Genomic DNA, 16574 nt, shown 5'->3' with positions numbered 1-16574 from the left:
AAGTCATTTTGAAGCTTAACCCTGACAGCTCACATTCTCTTTCATTATAAAGAAAGGAGTGAGCTGGATAGTCTTAAATTCACAGTTTGTGTTCTATGGAAGAAAGAAAGTCTGAATTTACAATTTACAGATTTCTTTTCTTTTTAAGTGGACTAATCTTGGAGCCCTAATGACTAAATGGATTAAATAGATTCAATCTCTTCAATCTCAAGCTGAAATGTTTCATGATAAATTTCTCTCCGTGTTATATACCTCACATACAGTACCAGGACTAACAAGCACTATTTTAGTCAGACTCATGTAGAGTTTAATAATGGGTGGCCTGGCTCTTACAGATGAGTGCCTCTGCTCCGCACTCATTAATACAATCACGTGAAGCCCTTTCACATGCTTTGTCTGACAGCATGGCCTGTGCACCACACTGAAGACATGGGAAAGTAGTTAGCCCCACCCCCTCGATCAAACTCTTGTGAAAATCACCAGTTTGTTTCATGCGTGTAATCTTACTTTTAAATTTCAAGACTATTTGGGGTGATATTCTTCTTTTTAAGCTGTGTTTACTTTACATCTAAATTCCTTCTTCTCTATATATTATATATATTTAGCTTAAAATAGCAAGCAACCTCTCTTTCTTGATGGCTTGCGTCTATCTTTCTGTCTGTCAGTTGGGAGGCACTCATTGACCCCCAGCGGTTTAGGGACAGCCTTTTTCTCTCCCTCCCTCTTTCACTCTTTTCACATACGTTAGCAGTGAACAAAAGCCGCTCTCAGCTTTGTTCAAGCTTTTCATAGCACACTTTCACTCTTTCACACCACAATCTCAACTTTCTTTCTCCTATCATGACAAACCAAAGCAAACAGGCTGTAACAAACACACACACTGTAAACAAACACACATACACACACACACACACACACACACACACACACACACACACACACACACACACACACACACACACACACACACACACACACACACACACACACACACACACACACACACACACACACAAACATTTTGTATTACTGCAGTATAGGGCAGCTAGGTTTTGTTCCACAGCACAAATGATAAAAATAAATAAAGTTTTCATCTTTTGAATAAGATTGCTTTTACCATATATATACTGTATACTGTAACAGTTTAGATTAGGGGACACTATTCACTATTATCTAGTGGTTTATTAGCATGCATAATACTAGCATATTGTTTGTTTATGAGTACTTATATACATATAAAGCACATATTATATACTTATAAAGGACATATTGATGCCTTATTCTGCATAACCATATTCTACATCCCTTTACCCTACCCAATACCTAAACATAGCCACTACAACAACGACCTTATAACTATCAATAAGCAGTAATTTGGAGTTTATTGAAGAAAAACTCCTAGTGGTGAACATGTGTTCCCTAATCTAAAGTGTGTGTGTGTGTGTGTGTGTGTGTGTGTGTGTGTGTGTGTGTGTGTGTCTGTGTCTGTGTGTGTATATATTTAGTGCTGTCTAATGAATAAAAAAATCACTAATTAATAATCACATATTTTTCTGTAATTAATCGCACCTAACATTAAAATGTGTTGTAATACACCATTTCTCACTGAATCTCCAAATTAATATAGAAACAATATAAACATGGTACAGTATATTTTAATGCCATCTTTTTACCAAGTTCTATGTATGAATGGATGCTGCATTCATTGCGTTAGATATTTTAATTATTTTAATTATGTATTATTTTAAATGTTGTGTTTAATGCAGTTAATGATTTACCAAATTTGATATTATAATACACACACACACTGTCAAGTTCATCAATTTAGCATTAGTTTGCAGTCCACGTCGCTTTGTTTGTTGTTTACAAACCAAGAAGATATTTCTATCTTCTGAATATTTGTAGAACAGACAAACAGACAAAGAACAATAGAGATCCAACACAAAGTTTTAATAATAATAATCCAAATAACTGCCATCAGGCTGAGCAACACACACTAAACGCAAACGTTACCGGACACTGAATGAAGAAAAGGTACGACTTAAATAGGAACTCATACAAGGCACTCAATGACACACAGCTGATACAAACAAACTCATAATGACAGAAACCATGACAACCAAGGAGTGGCGGGAACAAAGGGAGACAGAAACTTAGTGAATGCAAACTAAAAGTCCATGATTACTAAACAAACTGAACGTAATGGTGACAGTAGACAATTAGCCAGACTGGAGGCAAAGAACACTAAATCAGAGTGCTAATTGTAATGGTCGAAAATCACATTGCTCCAAGTGTTTCAGCTAATATGTTGAGTCAATATGGAAATGGAGCACATAAAGAACAGTGATTAACTACTGACCACACAATGACCCACAGCTGTGATTGCCTCATCTGTCATGTCATTATTCTCAAGGTAATTATCTTGGGAGAGAAAAATATCTTCATCCCAAAAGGCTTTAATGATCCCCATGAAGACAGACTCATTCTGTGCCATCAATGTGATGTTATCTAGCCAGATGTCTTCGAGAGTGATATCACAATTGTCAGTCTTATAGCATACTGGAAATTGAACGACAATTTCCAGCCAATGGGAACAATTAGTTGTTTTTTTATTTTTTTATTTTGTGTTGTAGGCACTCATAATCATATCTCACAACTGAATCAGTGTTCATCTACCTTAGAGGACTTATTTATTTCATTTTGCTTGTACTGTAATTACCTGACATATTTAGCCAGTAATTGTCTTTTATAGGGAGCTATTAGGATGAAAACAGTTAATGCTTGTTTGAAAGCAGGTCAACACACTCATTAAAACGGGGGTTCGGCAAAAAATGCCTTGTGGCTCATTTCTGTTACTCACTCTCAGGGAGCCTGTCTCTGTCTATAGCATTGTTCGCGGAAGAAACGGTGATGAATGGGTTTTAGGAGAACAACGCCGTGGCCCTATTAACATGGCGTTTTGTTTTCTTCTGCGATCAGTCACCCCCCGCACAAACACAGACTGCCTCACAAAATGAATCCTTACACACTCGCCGGAAGAAAATCAATAGAGTGATTTAGCAGCTGCTGTAAAGATCCAAGGACAATGGGTGAGCGTTTAGCCTACTGATAGCGTTACGGGTAAGGCAGACCACTATATACCGTGTGGTGACAAACCCGGACATTGATTAGGGGTATGTGACTCGACGTTCATCCTCAAGCCTTTATTTCCACCCAATCCATAATCATCATAGCTTCTGTTTGTGTGTTCTACAACAGAGATGATACTTCATTGATCGAGTTATGTGATTCAGAAAGTGTGCAAATAGATTTATGAACTTGATGGGCAAACAGCTATACAAGTAGTTTATGGAAGCCAAAGTATTTATTTAGTAACACCACATAGCTTTTCTTACTTTTCTTAAAGTTTCTTACTCTCACCAAGGCTGCATTTATGTAATAAAAATACAGTAAAAACAGTAATATTGCGAAATATTATTACAACGTTTTCTGTTACTGATTCCAAAGTTATGGCAGATGTCTATTTCACTTATATCCCTTAATAACAGGTGCATAAAATCACGCATACAGCCGTACAATCTCCTTAGACAAACATTTACTGTAAAATTGGGCCCTTCCAGTGTGACATGATCCTGTGCAGAAAGCAAGGTCCATGAAGGAATTGTTCACTGCGTCTGAACCATTGAACACAGTTGGGATAAAATGCAAACTAGGCCCCATCATGCCTGACCTTACTGATGCTCTTGTGTCTGCTTTACCATAAAAAATATTATCATCACTTCAGTGTTTGTGTTGACGATGCATCTAAATCTATTCTATCCTTAATCCTACAGTTCTGCAGATGAGAAGTTTCGCTGGAACAACCAAGGTAACTGAATTGGTTTCTTGCTAAAATGAGAATTGTCTTGCTCTTCAGCCAATTGTTTTGAAATCAATGATTTGAAACCTTACAAGAAGGTGGATGTTGTATTAAGAGGACCTTCTGAAATGCGTTTTGACAGTTGCCATAATCTAGCTGCCCACGTGGTAATCCGTGCATGTCAGAGCGAAACATGTTGACTTTTGACTGTATTGATTGTGCAACAGCAAAACGTTAGCCCAAGATGACAACCTCTGCCTTCCAGGACATAAAACATAGAGGAGAGGCTGAGATTGAAGAGCAGGAGCAGTGCAGCACATAAATGATTCATGAGCTTGCGGTCACGCCACACTCTTTAAAATACTGGGTTCTTGATGAAGAATCAAAACAAAACCAGATTAAGCATCTCATTTTCATGCAGGCTAGTTCAAATTGAAAATTATTTTGTAGATTCCTCAGTGGTTGGTTTTGTACTGGAAATTTGTATGGTTTTAGTTCATGCCAGTTTTGGCCTTCAGAATAGGACTACATTATAAAAATGTTGTGAAAAGGTTGTGATATCAATTTATTCAGTATAATTTAAGGCCAGTTCACACCGAACCGACAGATGCCGACCAATGGCAACAGACATTTTGTCGGATCAGTGTGTTACCCCTGTCGGCGTCTGTTGGCATTGGACGGCGCTTGTTTTCATGTTCAATCAGCGTTTGTCGTGTCGTGGAATGTCTGAGAAGTGACATACTGTAATCTGGTGATTGTGCACATTGGTCACCGTCTGTCAGTATAGTGTGAATTGGCCTTAATACGTCAGATGGGGGGTGTTTTTTTTTAACATAATACGTATTGTCACAATGCTTCAGATACATATAGAGATCAATTATAAGACTCAAGTGGTGTCTTTTTTTCATATTTCTTTCAAATAAATTTTTTTTATCCAGTTTTTATATAAATGTTCACAGGCTACCCTATATGAATCAAGTAATCTGAATAACTAGCATATGGTTGGTTTTTGGTCATAAACCTTCATTCTGTAAATACAAATATTTTCACTGCATTTTTTAAATGTCTCATTCAGATGTACAGATTTCAAAACCTAAATAAAACGTCGATTTGAATATGTAAACTGCACATTTGCACAATGCACATTTTTACAGTTTTAAATTATAGGTGAATGTTTTTTTAAAGCATTTTATTTCAGCTTAACCTAACTGCAATCAGCATTGTAAAACATTTTGTCCTTGCTGGGTAACTACCAGAATATTGAAACACTCATTACTGTAGGGAGGGAGCTGCTTTATTTTTTGTCTTCTTTTTGTCTTGGTAATTCTATTAGTTGTATCAAACGCCTGCTAGATGAAGTTACCTCTCATGTCTTTGTTCACAGACGGACAGAAGGATATAGAGGAGGAGCTCACCACAGGTCTGGAACTTGTAGATTCCTGCATCCGATCTCTTCAAGAGTCTGGTATTCTGGATGCACAGGAATTCACTACAGGCGAAAGTAAGGAGCACTTTTAAATGCTGGAAGTTTAACACAATTAAGAAATTTCTGAGACTGAAGTATGTTAATGACTCCTAAATGTTCTGATCCCGCATAGTTGTGATCTTAAGCTGAAATGAGTGATAATTTACATTCTCTGAGGGTTCTTAGTCAGAAATGCATGTGTAACAGCCCATAATATGAGCTTGCAGGTGTTGCTCTGTAGAGTGTATTCACATGAGCTTGCTATATTCTCCAGCTTTGTGAAATTCATCAGTTAACCTCCCTATCTCCCTTATTATGCATGCTAGTAGCTTAATGCATGAATTACGGGTGATTTCTCAACAGAGTTTTTAAGGAAACAAGTATATTCACCCTGCTGAGAATATCAGACTTCATCTGAACTGATTAAATATGATATTTTTCAAAGGCTCAGTTTCTCAGTGTATAAAGGAGGTTGAGATATAGTGTAAAACAGGTGTCCATACACTCTAAAAAAATGCTGGGTTGTCAAATATGGACAAACCCTGAAGTTGGGTTAAATTTTTTTATTACATTTTTAGCCCAACGTTTGGTTTGTCCTTGTGGTGACATCTTAATGAATTGGTTACATTAACATTAAATATTATTTAAAATGACAGATTTAGCATCAATATATAATGTTATACATAAAAAAATAATTTCTGAAGGGGTTAGATCAGGTAGAAATACACTACCTTTCAAAACTTTGGGGTCTTTATGTTTAAAAAAAAAAAAGAATTTAGTCTCTTATGCTCACCAAAGCATAAGAGGCTTTTATCCATGTTCATGTACTTTGAATCAATCAGTATGCTAGTGTACTTCTAAAAGTTAAAAAAGTGCACTATACTTATATTTATCTTGGTTTCTGATCATGGCTCCAATATCTACAGCTGGTTTTAATCTAGTTTTAATTATTACAGATACACTGCACATCATTTTCACTAGCCATTGGTGTCAATAACTGACTTATCTGATTAATCATTATTTCTCCAAATATGCACACCATTGGACTAATAGCTGTGGAACTAAAATGCTGTATATTGCATGCATTTGAACACCAATAAACCGGAGAAGACATGAATTAATGCTTTATGAGTGATGATTTCTATTCAAAATAACGAACGTTACAGATTAATTATTTTGCACTCATGGCATAAATTAAGAAATTAATGTCACTGCAAACCAGTTTAATCATAAACAGTGGTCAAATATCAAAGCTGGAGTCTTAAACCTTTCTAATGGTGCTCAATTTGTCCAGATCAAGTAAGAGTGTGATGTTTTAACGAGTAATGAATGTTGAACAACAATAATCTGGGGCCGTCTGTGATCTTTGCCGCGTAATACAACTTTCAGTAATGTTAGACATAGCTTTAAGTAAGCAAACTAAACTACAGGAAACTTCAACCAAAGCATCACAGGACATGAAATATTGAGCAAACTGCTAAATAAATCAGTGTACATGGACCCTTAATGGTTTTTAATGAGCCATCTTACAAGACAGTATATTCTGTATTTATTTACTTGCTTGTAGTGGTTTCACTCTCTCTAGCTGTGAGTTATAAATAGAATTCAGCTGAAATATTTATCAGCTCTGATCTAAAATGCAGGTCATATAGTGTGCAGATAAAACCCCACACCCAAAAAGATAAGTGACCAGCCACCTGGACACAGATCTTCCACCGCACTACCACTCTGTATGGCAGCAAATGGCATCTTAAGATGTCTGAGACACTTGGGTTGAGACTACATTTATGAAACTTTCAGCTCTTACTGTAAATGTGCCTCTTTTGAATCTGATAGTGGCTAAAGTGGTTATAGTAAACTCCAGCCATTTTCAATAACCGCAGTCAGCCAGTTTCTGATATTACTGGGTCATTTGAAATGACCCATCTCAAATGACCCAGTTATCATCTTCAGTGGTTGTGAAGTCGCACTGTCACATAGTCTAGGTGTGTTTGTGTCTCCATTTATGGGAAATCTTTTCATAGACCACAGGCCTTTATTGGTTTTATTTTAATCCTCATACTTGTGGCCCGTTTTTGTTTGAAACAGCATCACAGATGAAAAAATATCATGTGAATATCACTAAAATAAGCTGTTTTATAATTTTGATTCATCTTACAGCATGTTGTGGCATGTAGATGTTTTGTAAACAGAGATTAATGCTTCTGTCAGGCCATTTTAACTTGGCATCTCTTTAAAAGATGCAACATCTTTTGGTGCTGTCAGACATCCTCAGAAGAGGAGAAACATGCCCTGACAGTGCAGCAATAAGCTTCGGTTAACACGACACAAAACCACACACCATCATGATCGACTTTGCAGGCTGTCGGAGATTAAACAGCATTTAAATTCATGTCTGTGCACACAGGTGATATGTGCTGCTATATGGCAGTGATTGCCAAACGGGTACAAACCACAAGCGTACAGGAATTTGGATTGTGCTTTGTGCTTTAATGTGCACTATTTTCAGACGTTTGGGGTTATTAAGATTTTTTGTTTTTAAAAAGTTGTGTTTTATGCTCACTAGTAAAAACAGTAGCATTATGAAGTATTATTACAATTTAAAATTGCTGTTTTTAGTTTATTTTTATTTTTATTTTAACATATTTGAAATCAAAGCTGAATTTTCAGCTCAATTATTAGTCTTCAATGTCACATGATCCTTCAGAAATCATTCTAAAATGCTGATTTGCTGCTTAAGAAACATTTCTAAGTATTACCAATGCTGAAAACAGCATATTTTTCTTTCAAGATTTTTTTTTTTGTTACAATTATTTGTCTTTACTGTCACTTTTGATCAGTTTAATCGATCCATGGAGAAGAAAAGTATTGATTTCTTTAAAAGATAAATCTTACCTCACACTTTTAAACAGTAGTGTATACAGTATATGAATATAAAATATGAATATATGAATGTACACTATACTATATAGGATTTTAAGTGAATATGGTCAAAAGATACATTTAACTTCCAACTACAAATCTTGTATTAACATTTTTTATTTGCTTGTGAATGAGACTTTTAGCAAAGTGAAAATACTCATATGCGTTAGCCTCTTTTGAATAATATAACACACTTCTCTAATATTATTTCTTCAACAGTTTTTCTTGTTTCACTTACACTTTCATCTTATTAGATGTCTCAGCCAATGAAACTAAATATATGTATAAAGCAAGTTTCTACAGCTTCTCAAACTACTTCAGTTGGTGAGTCAAGCATCAGTTGGTTTTTCCCCAACAGTATATTTTTTTGTTTCAAAGTGAATCATGTTTGTAGTGTCCAGTTTAAAAATGTATTATAATTCTGAATGATGAGTTCAAAGGAACACCTTTCTTAGAGTAACTGTGCCTTATTAATGTGACTGTGGGGGACATACTGTAAGACTAAACAGGACTGGGAATCACTGCTATTTGGTACAGTGTCAGGCTGTCAGCACAGGAGGGCCGAGCAAAGAGAAGGGACTGCGATTTCTGTTCATGCTGACCCCATTTTCCTGAATGTGTGCTCATTGAGTGTCTTCCAGCAGTGATTAATTATGCATGCCTTTTCTGTCCATCTACTCACTGTGAGGCTTGAAATAATGAGCAGTATAAAAGAAAGTAAAACAGAAAGAGAAGAGAAATACTGGGGATGGAGGCTGGAAGACAATGAAAGAATATGAGATGAAATGGTAAAGCAATTAACCAATTTTACGAAGGTAAAATGAGGTGAGGGGAATTAAATGGACAGAGAAGAGAGGGTAACAAGATTTGCATCTCCTGAAGGAAATACCTGAGCTTGCAAGGCTGCAAAAGAAATAATGTTTTATGCAAGTTTAGATTTTAGGCTTTGAATCTATGTAAATGTAATGCTGATTCATGCCGATTAGACATTGTCGAATGTCGATTGACATCATGTATCTTGTTTTCTGTTGGCTGCACACAAGAATCAAAAGTCACTGTAAAGGAAGTTAAACATGGTTAAATATATGCAAAGATGACAAAACCACAGACAATTCAGTATGCAAATAAAGAAGACCAACTGCAATTCTTCATCTCTGTTGGATATAAAAAGTCATTGTCAAACTAATAGTATTTCTCTTTCTCCCAAATTTCCCCTTCACAGGACCAGGCATCCTCTCTCAGAGTGCTTTGCAGCTCAATAATCAAGAGGGCACCTTTCCCTATCCAGTCAGTTACCATAGCAACCAGACCCTGGCCCTCGGCGACCTGTCGGCCTCCCAGCCCCCGCGCAGTGGTCAGGTGGGAGGAGCCATACATAGCTATAATCAGGTGGGGATTCATCTCTTTTTAAAAACTCTGATTTTGACCCTTTTGTCTTAAACTTTTCCACCTGTTTTTACGAGAAGACCCTCTGGGGGAATTCACTAAGAATTGCGTCTGCTAATAGTGCCATTTATGTGCATGTGCTGCCTTCATTTATTTAGTGCCTGATCAGACTGATTTGTTCAGTCATGGCCTTTGCCTTTTGATGAAAACATCCTTTAAATTTAGTCAAAATTTCATTATGTCATATTCATTCATTTTAGTCATCTTATTTATAAAAACAACACTGCATTTAAATTTTTTTGTTAAAAGTTGATGCACGTTAAAATGTACAGAGCCCCATATATGACGTGTGGAAAAAAATAGATATTGTGGCTAAAAATTAAGAACTCATTCCAACGACTTTATTTCTGGTAACGTTTTATTAATTAGTTTACTTATCTTAGTTAAAACGTGGCCTTGTACAAATTCGTACAATCACAAATTAGTACCACAATTTCTCTAAAATGAGGAAACAAATTAATATGTCGATTTTTTTTCCCCCTACACATCATGTGCAGGGCTCCATAAACTTTTAACAAAAACATGAAAAAACATTGTCAGTGTGGTGTTATTTTTCTTCATATTTTCGTCAGTAGTATAATTTAATTAAAAAATTGTCATCATGATGCACTTTTTTCATTTTCTTAAACAAACATTTTTGTTAGTTATTTCATTGACAAGATTAACAGTGCAGTGAATTCAGATGAATTCAAAAGAATGACAGTGACTTAATTGAAATACTCATTTGCATTTATACTAGACTGCGAGGTGTTTTTCTACTGAATTACCACACACTAAAAAGTGGCGCAAGCATTTAGCGAATTCACCCCTTTTTCCCTTTGAAAATGTCATGTCGGTCACCATCACTTAGCTCTTAGCTCCTAGATGAGTGAAATTCTAGCTCTTTACATGTCACTTACCTCCAGGTGACGTCTAATCGTGTTGCCCAGCTGGCTGCCAGAGAGACAGCCGCCCGGGCCCATTCTCGAGACTCCTTTGCCCAGAGTCATGGCAGTGCATTCCACATGCCTGACGATCCGCCAACAGCCCCTGTAAACTATTCCTGCTCCACTCTACCAGCCCAGCGAGTGAGCTCTCCCTTTTCCATGCAGGCTTTGGGCTCCCCCTCCAAACTGCAGAGGCTGGGCTCAGCCTCCGACATGCCCAGCTACGCCACTCTGGCGCGGGTGTCGTCGCCCAAGCAGTCCCCGAGCCGGCTAGCCAAGTCCTACAGCACCAGCTCTCCCATCAACATGGCGGTGGGAGGAGGGTCGTCCTCTTCACCGCTGCACATGGTGGGACCGGGCAATGGCTCCAGCTCGTCTCCGCTACACCAGCTCAGCGCTGCAGTAGGAAGCTACGCCACTCTGTCCCCCACCAAGAGAATGATGCACACCACCGATCAGTACAAAATCTCTCATGATCTGTACGCCAACGCCACACTCCAGAGACCTGGCAGTCTGGCAGGTCAGTGCTCTTTGTCGGATACAGCCTTTCCGTTTAGTAGTAGCACTACCAAAAACACATAAGCACGGGCTATTTTCACTCTTAGCGGGTGTTTGATATCATCAGACATGTGGATAAGAATTTTACACTATTGTACATTTATAGCATCTTTGTGCTTGAGAATCTCCCTTTGTCCATGATGTAGGTTCTAGGGGTTCGTACAGCAGTCAGCACAGTCACCTGGGCTCAGAGCTCAGACCCCTGCAGTCTCCTGAGCACCACATCGACCCCATTTATGAGGACAGAGTCTATCAGAAAGCCCCCCTGAGAAACTTCAATCAAGGCCAGGGTAAGATGGCAGGCATCAGGTTCTCTAACAATTTACTAACAAAATCTTTTCATCTAGAACATTATGGCTCTTGTACAGACTGTGCATTTATGAAATAAGAGGCTTGTTTCAGCTTTATTTTTGTTCAGAATAGAAGTGTTTTCCCAAGTGCCCAATTAATAGCTGTGAGCAACCATGCATCATCACTTTAACAGTATCAGATAGTAACAAGTTTTGCTTTAAAGGTTTTAAAGTAAATATACTTGCGCTCACATTTTGTTTTATCAGTTGAGCTGAATGTAATATATCATTACAATTATAAACTATAAAAGCACAGACGTCCCTACACTTGTATTACACTTTTGCAGGCTAAATGGGTTTCTACTTGTACAACCATAACAAGCAGGTATGCAAGGAAAAGGAGCAGTTCAGTCACAAATAATTGACTCATTTACTCACCCTCATGTTGTTTCAAACCTGCATGACTTTCTTTCTTCTGTGGAACATAAAGGAGACTATTTTGAATTTTTTTTTTTAATTGTACAAAAATAGTCAGTGGGGTCCATGTTTGTTTTTGACCCCAACACTTTTCAAAATATTTATGTTCCACAGATGAAAGAAAGTTATACAGGTTAAGCATGACATGATGGCGAGTAAATGGTAGCATTTTAAATTTTGGGTGAGCTATACCTTGAACCTTTGCAATCAAACTTGTGCACCTGACTGGTATTAAAAGTCAACATCAAATGCTGTTCATAATTTTACTTCCATCACCTAATGTATTTCCTGGTCGAACCGAATATGGATTATGCTATGGGATAGGGTATTAATTCAGAATTGATTGGTTGTGAAAAGTGGACATTACATACCACAGAAGGGAGCTAGAAAAGGAAATTTTGAAAAATAAAAGGGAATGGTGACATCATATAAAAGATTTAACAAGATATTTTATAAAAAGGTCCCACCAGGATTTTTTTGTGTGAAATGTTCAGATATCAAATTTAAGTATCTTATACAAATTTGTATGCTGTAAGAGTTTGTTTATTGCTTGTCATTGTGTTTTAAACTACACAGGTTTTGCCATGATAATAGCCTTTGGTGCTGACATAAATTAATTAAATGAAAAAAAGAGAGAAAAGATTACTTTTTTATTTATAATATTGTGAATAGATGAATCGTGCGCACCAGGCTTGTGCAAAAAAAAAAGAAAGTAAATGTTCGTGTTGACTTTAAAGCGGGAATGTTTCCAGCACGGCTCTGAGCTCCAGTCAGCTGGAAAACTCTGCCGTCAGGAAGAACAGCCCTCAGTGGTGGTTTCTGGGTAGCTATTCAAATCTGAACAAAAGCAGGCCAGAGAGAAAAAAACTGTTTTGCATTGACACTCAGACAAGCTACAGTAATAAAGCACCTACTGAAGAGCTATCATTATGGGCCAGTTTGTTATTTTGATGGTTTAACATCCTTTCTGTTTTGTTTTGCTCCTTCTGTCCTCCTCCGCCTCCTTCTCTCTTTTGATTGTAATACCTGGTCAACATGTAATGTTTTTCCACCTTTTGCTGCACCCAAAGATCCAATGAACCAGTTTTGTGACCAGGTCCTGAACTTTTTGCTCTGTCCCTACTCTCCTGTTGTAGCCCCTTCCTCTCCCGGTGTTGACTCCATACCCTTGCAGCGCACTGGAAGCCAGAACGCCACGGGAACATTCCCCCGTTCCGGCTACGCTACTGGCCCTGGTGCCTCCACCGCCGACTATGCCAACCCCTACCGTACACTACAATTCTGCCCCTCCACAGACTCACCCTACAGCAAATCGGGGCCTGCTTTGCCCCCGGAAGCTACCCTGGTCAGGTCGCCCTCTGTGGACAGCATCCAGAAGGACCCCAGGTGAGTCCTCCCTTTGTCTAATACATCTTGAAAGAACGGCACACGGAGATCTGACCCAGTTAGTGAGAATTAGAGCCGAATTGACGTGCTGTGTGATTTACAAATCAAATAGAGCTTCACATGCACAAGTTGTCACTGAAGACATTGTTGGGGAGAGTGGTGTAAGCTGTGCCACTGTTAAGTTTAATTTGTGCTTGGGCAAGGAAAAAAGAGATCTAATACAGCTAATGACATTTCAGAATGTCTAATGGCAACTGAATCCAAAATAAACCATCTGTAACAGAGCCATGGTAACATGACTTCTCAAAAAAACAAAAACATAATAATAAGTCTGTTAGGGGTAAATATGTGAACCATTTGCATTTTCATAAAACTGCCAGGACACCTGTCACTACATATTTAAATTTTGTGAAATAATTTTCAACATTTAATAATGTATTGTATGTTCACTATCAGTATTACAAAGCATCTGACAGACTTTGTCCCAGAGATATGGTACCGTTCAAAGGTGTAGGGTTTGTAGGAATTGTTTATGTTTTTGAAAGAAGTCTCTTATGCTTACCAAGGCTACATATATTTGATCATAAATACAGTAAAAACAATATAGTGAAATATTATTACAATTAAAATAACTGTTTTCTATTTTAAAATGTAATGTATTCCTGCGATAGCAAAAATGAAATTAGCTACATTTCAACAGAGATTATTCCAGTACTTCAAAAATTATTATATTATGGTGCTTTGTGACGCTTTCTTATTATCAATGTTGAAAACAGTTGTGCTGCTGAATACTTTTGTGTAAACCATGATTCTTTCAGGATTCTTTGATGATTCTTAATAAAATATAATTTTTTTTAAACAGAAATCTTACTTAAGAAAACAGAAATGTTACTTTTGTAACATTTGAATATCTTATTCTCTTTTTATCAATTTAATGCATCCTTGCTGAATGAAAGTAAAAAAAATTAAATAATTACTGACCCAAACTTTTGAACGGTAGTGTACCTAGTGAATCTTTTACTAAAGAAATTTCATAGTTTTATACAATTAAAATTTATCAATATTTTAAAATGAAAATCCTCACTATTTATCTGCATCTTTCAATCACCATCAGCTGTATATGATTGGCTCTTTTCAAATATATGGTCACATGTAAAAAATAAATAATTAAATGTTTAGTTTGCGTGATTAACGGGGTGACGCATCTTTTTCCACTCTCCTCTACAGCATGAATCAGACTTCACATGACCTCACTTCCTGTAGTACCTCAGATTGCCTGTGTACTGTATACTAACAAAATCCAAAATCACAAAAACCTATTGCACATTTGTCACAAAAGTAAACATCCTTCAAGAATGATAGCGCATGATTTTATAGAGAGGTAGTCAGTTCCACCTTTTCACTCTATCTTTATATTGGTATTAAGCATATTTTTGGTTTTATCCTGTGTCATTAATTTGATGTGCTGAGAGGCCATTGACGATCATCTCTTGTGAACTAAAGTACTGTATGACTTCTCTCTTTTTTTGTTTGCTTGCTTTTTCTGCTGATTTGACCTTGTTTTAGTTGATTTTTGCCATCCCTTCTGTTGACCCCTCATTCTTTTGTTTTTCTCCCATGTCTTCTCACTGCTAGTGGTTATGGTGGAGGTGGTATGACGTGTGATGCATTGCATTTACTGGCTGCAAACAAATGCACAGATATGCACAGACAATTTCAAACTGTTTCAGAACATGTCAAACAATGTCGTCTGTTATCTTTGGTTCACTAATAGTGTTTGGTATATTAAAGGGTGGGTCTGGCAACCATACCGGCCGCAGTTTATCACCAAAATCCTTGCAAATTATATGTGAAACAGCATTTGTTTAACAAAAAAATTATTTGTTTCAAAATATTGTGTATACACAAGACACTGCATTATAACATATTGTACATCTTATGAAGAAACAGGAACATCTAGATCAGAGGCATTCAAACTTTTTAATGACACAAAGGACCCATAAATATGATAATCGCTGCAATACATTTTCATATAAATAACAGTTTTTAATGTGTGAAATATTTGTACAGGAATATTAGAGCTATTACACAAGAAACATGTTTCCAAAATTAAATAGATTTTATATTGTCATTGTTCTAAAGCCAAAACAAATTATTTGGACAGTATTTACTTCGTATTGAGTTGGCAGCATTTTTTCTACTCACTGTTAGATTAATATTGGACATATAAACCTTACAAAAACATTTTCAGTTCAATTTAAATTAATGTTCAGTTTTCTCCCTCAATGGAAACATTTCGAATCAGTCTTTAGAAAGCAGAATGAAAAGTAATAATGACAAATTTTGCATTGTGCTATTTATTGTTGTAGTGTTCAATTAATAACTTAAGGTTGAAAACCCCTGATCTAGATGACTGTCTTGAGAGATGTATTGGATTTATTTATTTTTTCTAAAAGTAGAATGCAGAGGAATTAACATATTTCAGTATTTGCACTGACTGGAAATGTGAAACCTGATCTCACCCAAAAATAAGCTATTGCAGTCTATACTGTCTGGTTCACACTGGAATTATATGGATGGGAGTTATTTTCCATTATGTGAGACCCCTCTTTAATAAAAACCAGCAACAAATAAGCTTTATAGTGCATGTTGACAGTCAAATGTGTAATATGTTCATCCAGCAGCAAGAAGACAGCTAAACGTAAAAATATTATTTTAAAAATGTCAAATCCCTTTGTGCTAGACACCTACCCTGTCTCTCTCTCTGCCTGTCTCCTGATAGGTACGACCCTGAATTCCTTGTCTGGAATCAAAATCAAGCCGAGCAAAGAATGACAAAGTAATCCAACATTTATTTACATTTCTACTCATCCACAAAAGCACTGTTCTCCTCTCTACTCAACATCATATGCCTGGGCAGCATGACTGTGTTGAGACAAGCTTTGCTTTACAGAATATGTCAGAATATGTTTTTTATGGATTTCCTTCCGACATTTCCGCATTGTGTTTACAAGAAGAGCGCTAGGCCTTTATTCATCCACAGAAAGGTTAATTTGTGGTCAAGTCTAAAGTCATTTTTGATTGATCAGATTAATGGAGTGATATAAATCAAATAGTTACATGAAGAACATATGTTCTGATCTCTGTTGGCTTTTCCAGAAGGAGTGATAGGTGACTTCATAGGTAACCAGAGTTTGTTCATTGAGGCAAAGCATCACATTGTGTGTGTGCGTGTGTGCGTGTCT

The 16574-nt window shown here is 36.9% G+C and overlaps 1 protein-coding gene across 7 annotated transcripts in view; it reads left to right on the top strand.

Moving 5' to 3' along the window:
• The window catches only part of ctnnd2b (catenin (cadherin-associated protein), delta 2b), an 82533-nt gene that overhangs the window by 31576 nt on the left and 34383 nt on the right, over positions 1 to 16574 (top strand). For 4 of the 7 annotated variants that reach the window (XR_014206741.1, XM_082172787.1, XM_082172786.1 and 1 more), the window contains 7 exons: positions 3834 to 3868; positions 5244 to 5360; positions 9469 to 9635; positions 10598 to 11138; positions 11323 to 11466; positions 13080 to 13329; positions 16112 to 16168. Coding sequence is in view for 6 of the 7 variants with exons in the window: in XM_082172787.1 (XP_082028913.1) it covers positions 3834 to 3868; positions 5244 to 5360; positions 9469 to 9635; positions 10598 to 11138; positions 11323 to 11466; positions 13080 to 13329; positions 16112 to 16168 (1311 nt within the window). In the remaining variant the exon portion in view is untranslated. The remainder of the gene's footprint in view (positions 1 to 3833; positions 3869 to 5243; positions 5361 to 9468; positions 9636 to 10597; positions 11139 to 11322; positions 11467 to 13079; positions 13330 to 16111; positions 16169 to 16574) is intronic. The other 3 variants (XM_082172789.1, XM_082172788.1, XM_082172791.1) reach the window with 2 other exon arrangements.

The sequence above is a fragment of the Leuciscus leuciscus genome (genome assembly GCF_965113295.1).
Source record: "Leuciscus leuciscus genome assembly, chromosome: 6".
In the NCBI taxonomy this organism is placed as follows: Eukaryota; Metazoa; Chordata; class Actinopteri; order Cypriniformes; family Leuciscidae; genus Leuciscus; species Leuciscus leuciscus.
Note: the sequence above shows the minus strand (reverse complement) of the source record. Positions and strands in the feature narration are given on the sequence as shown.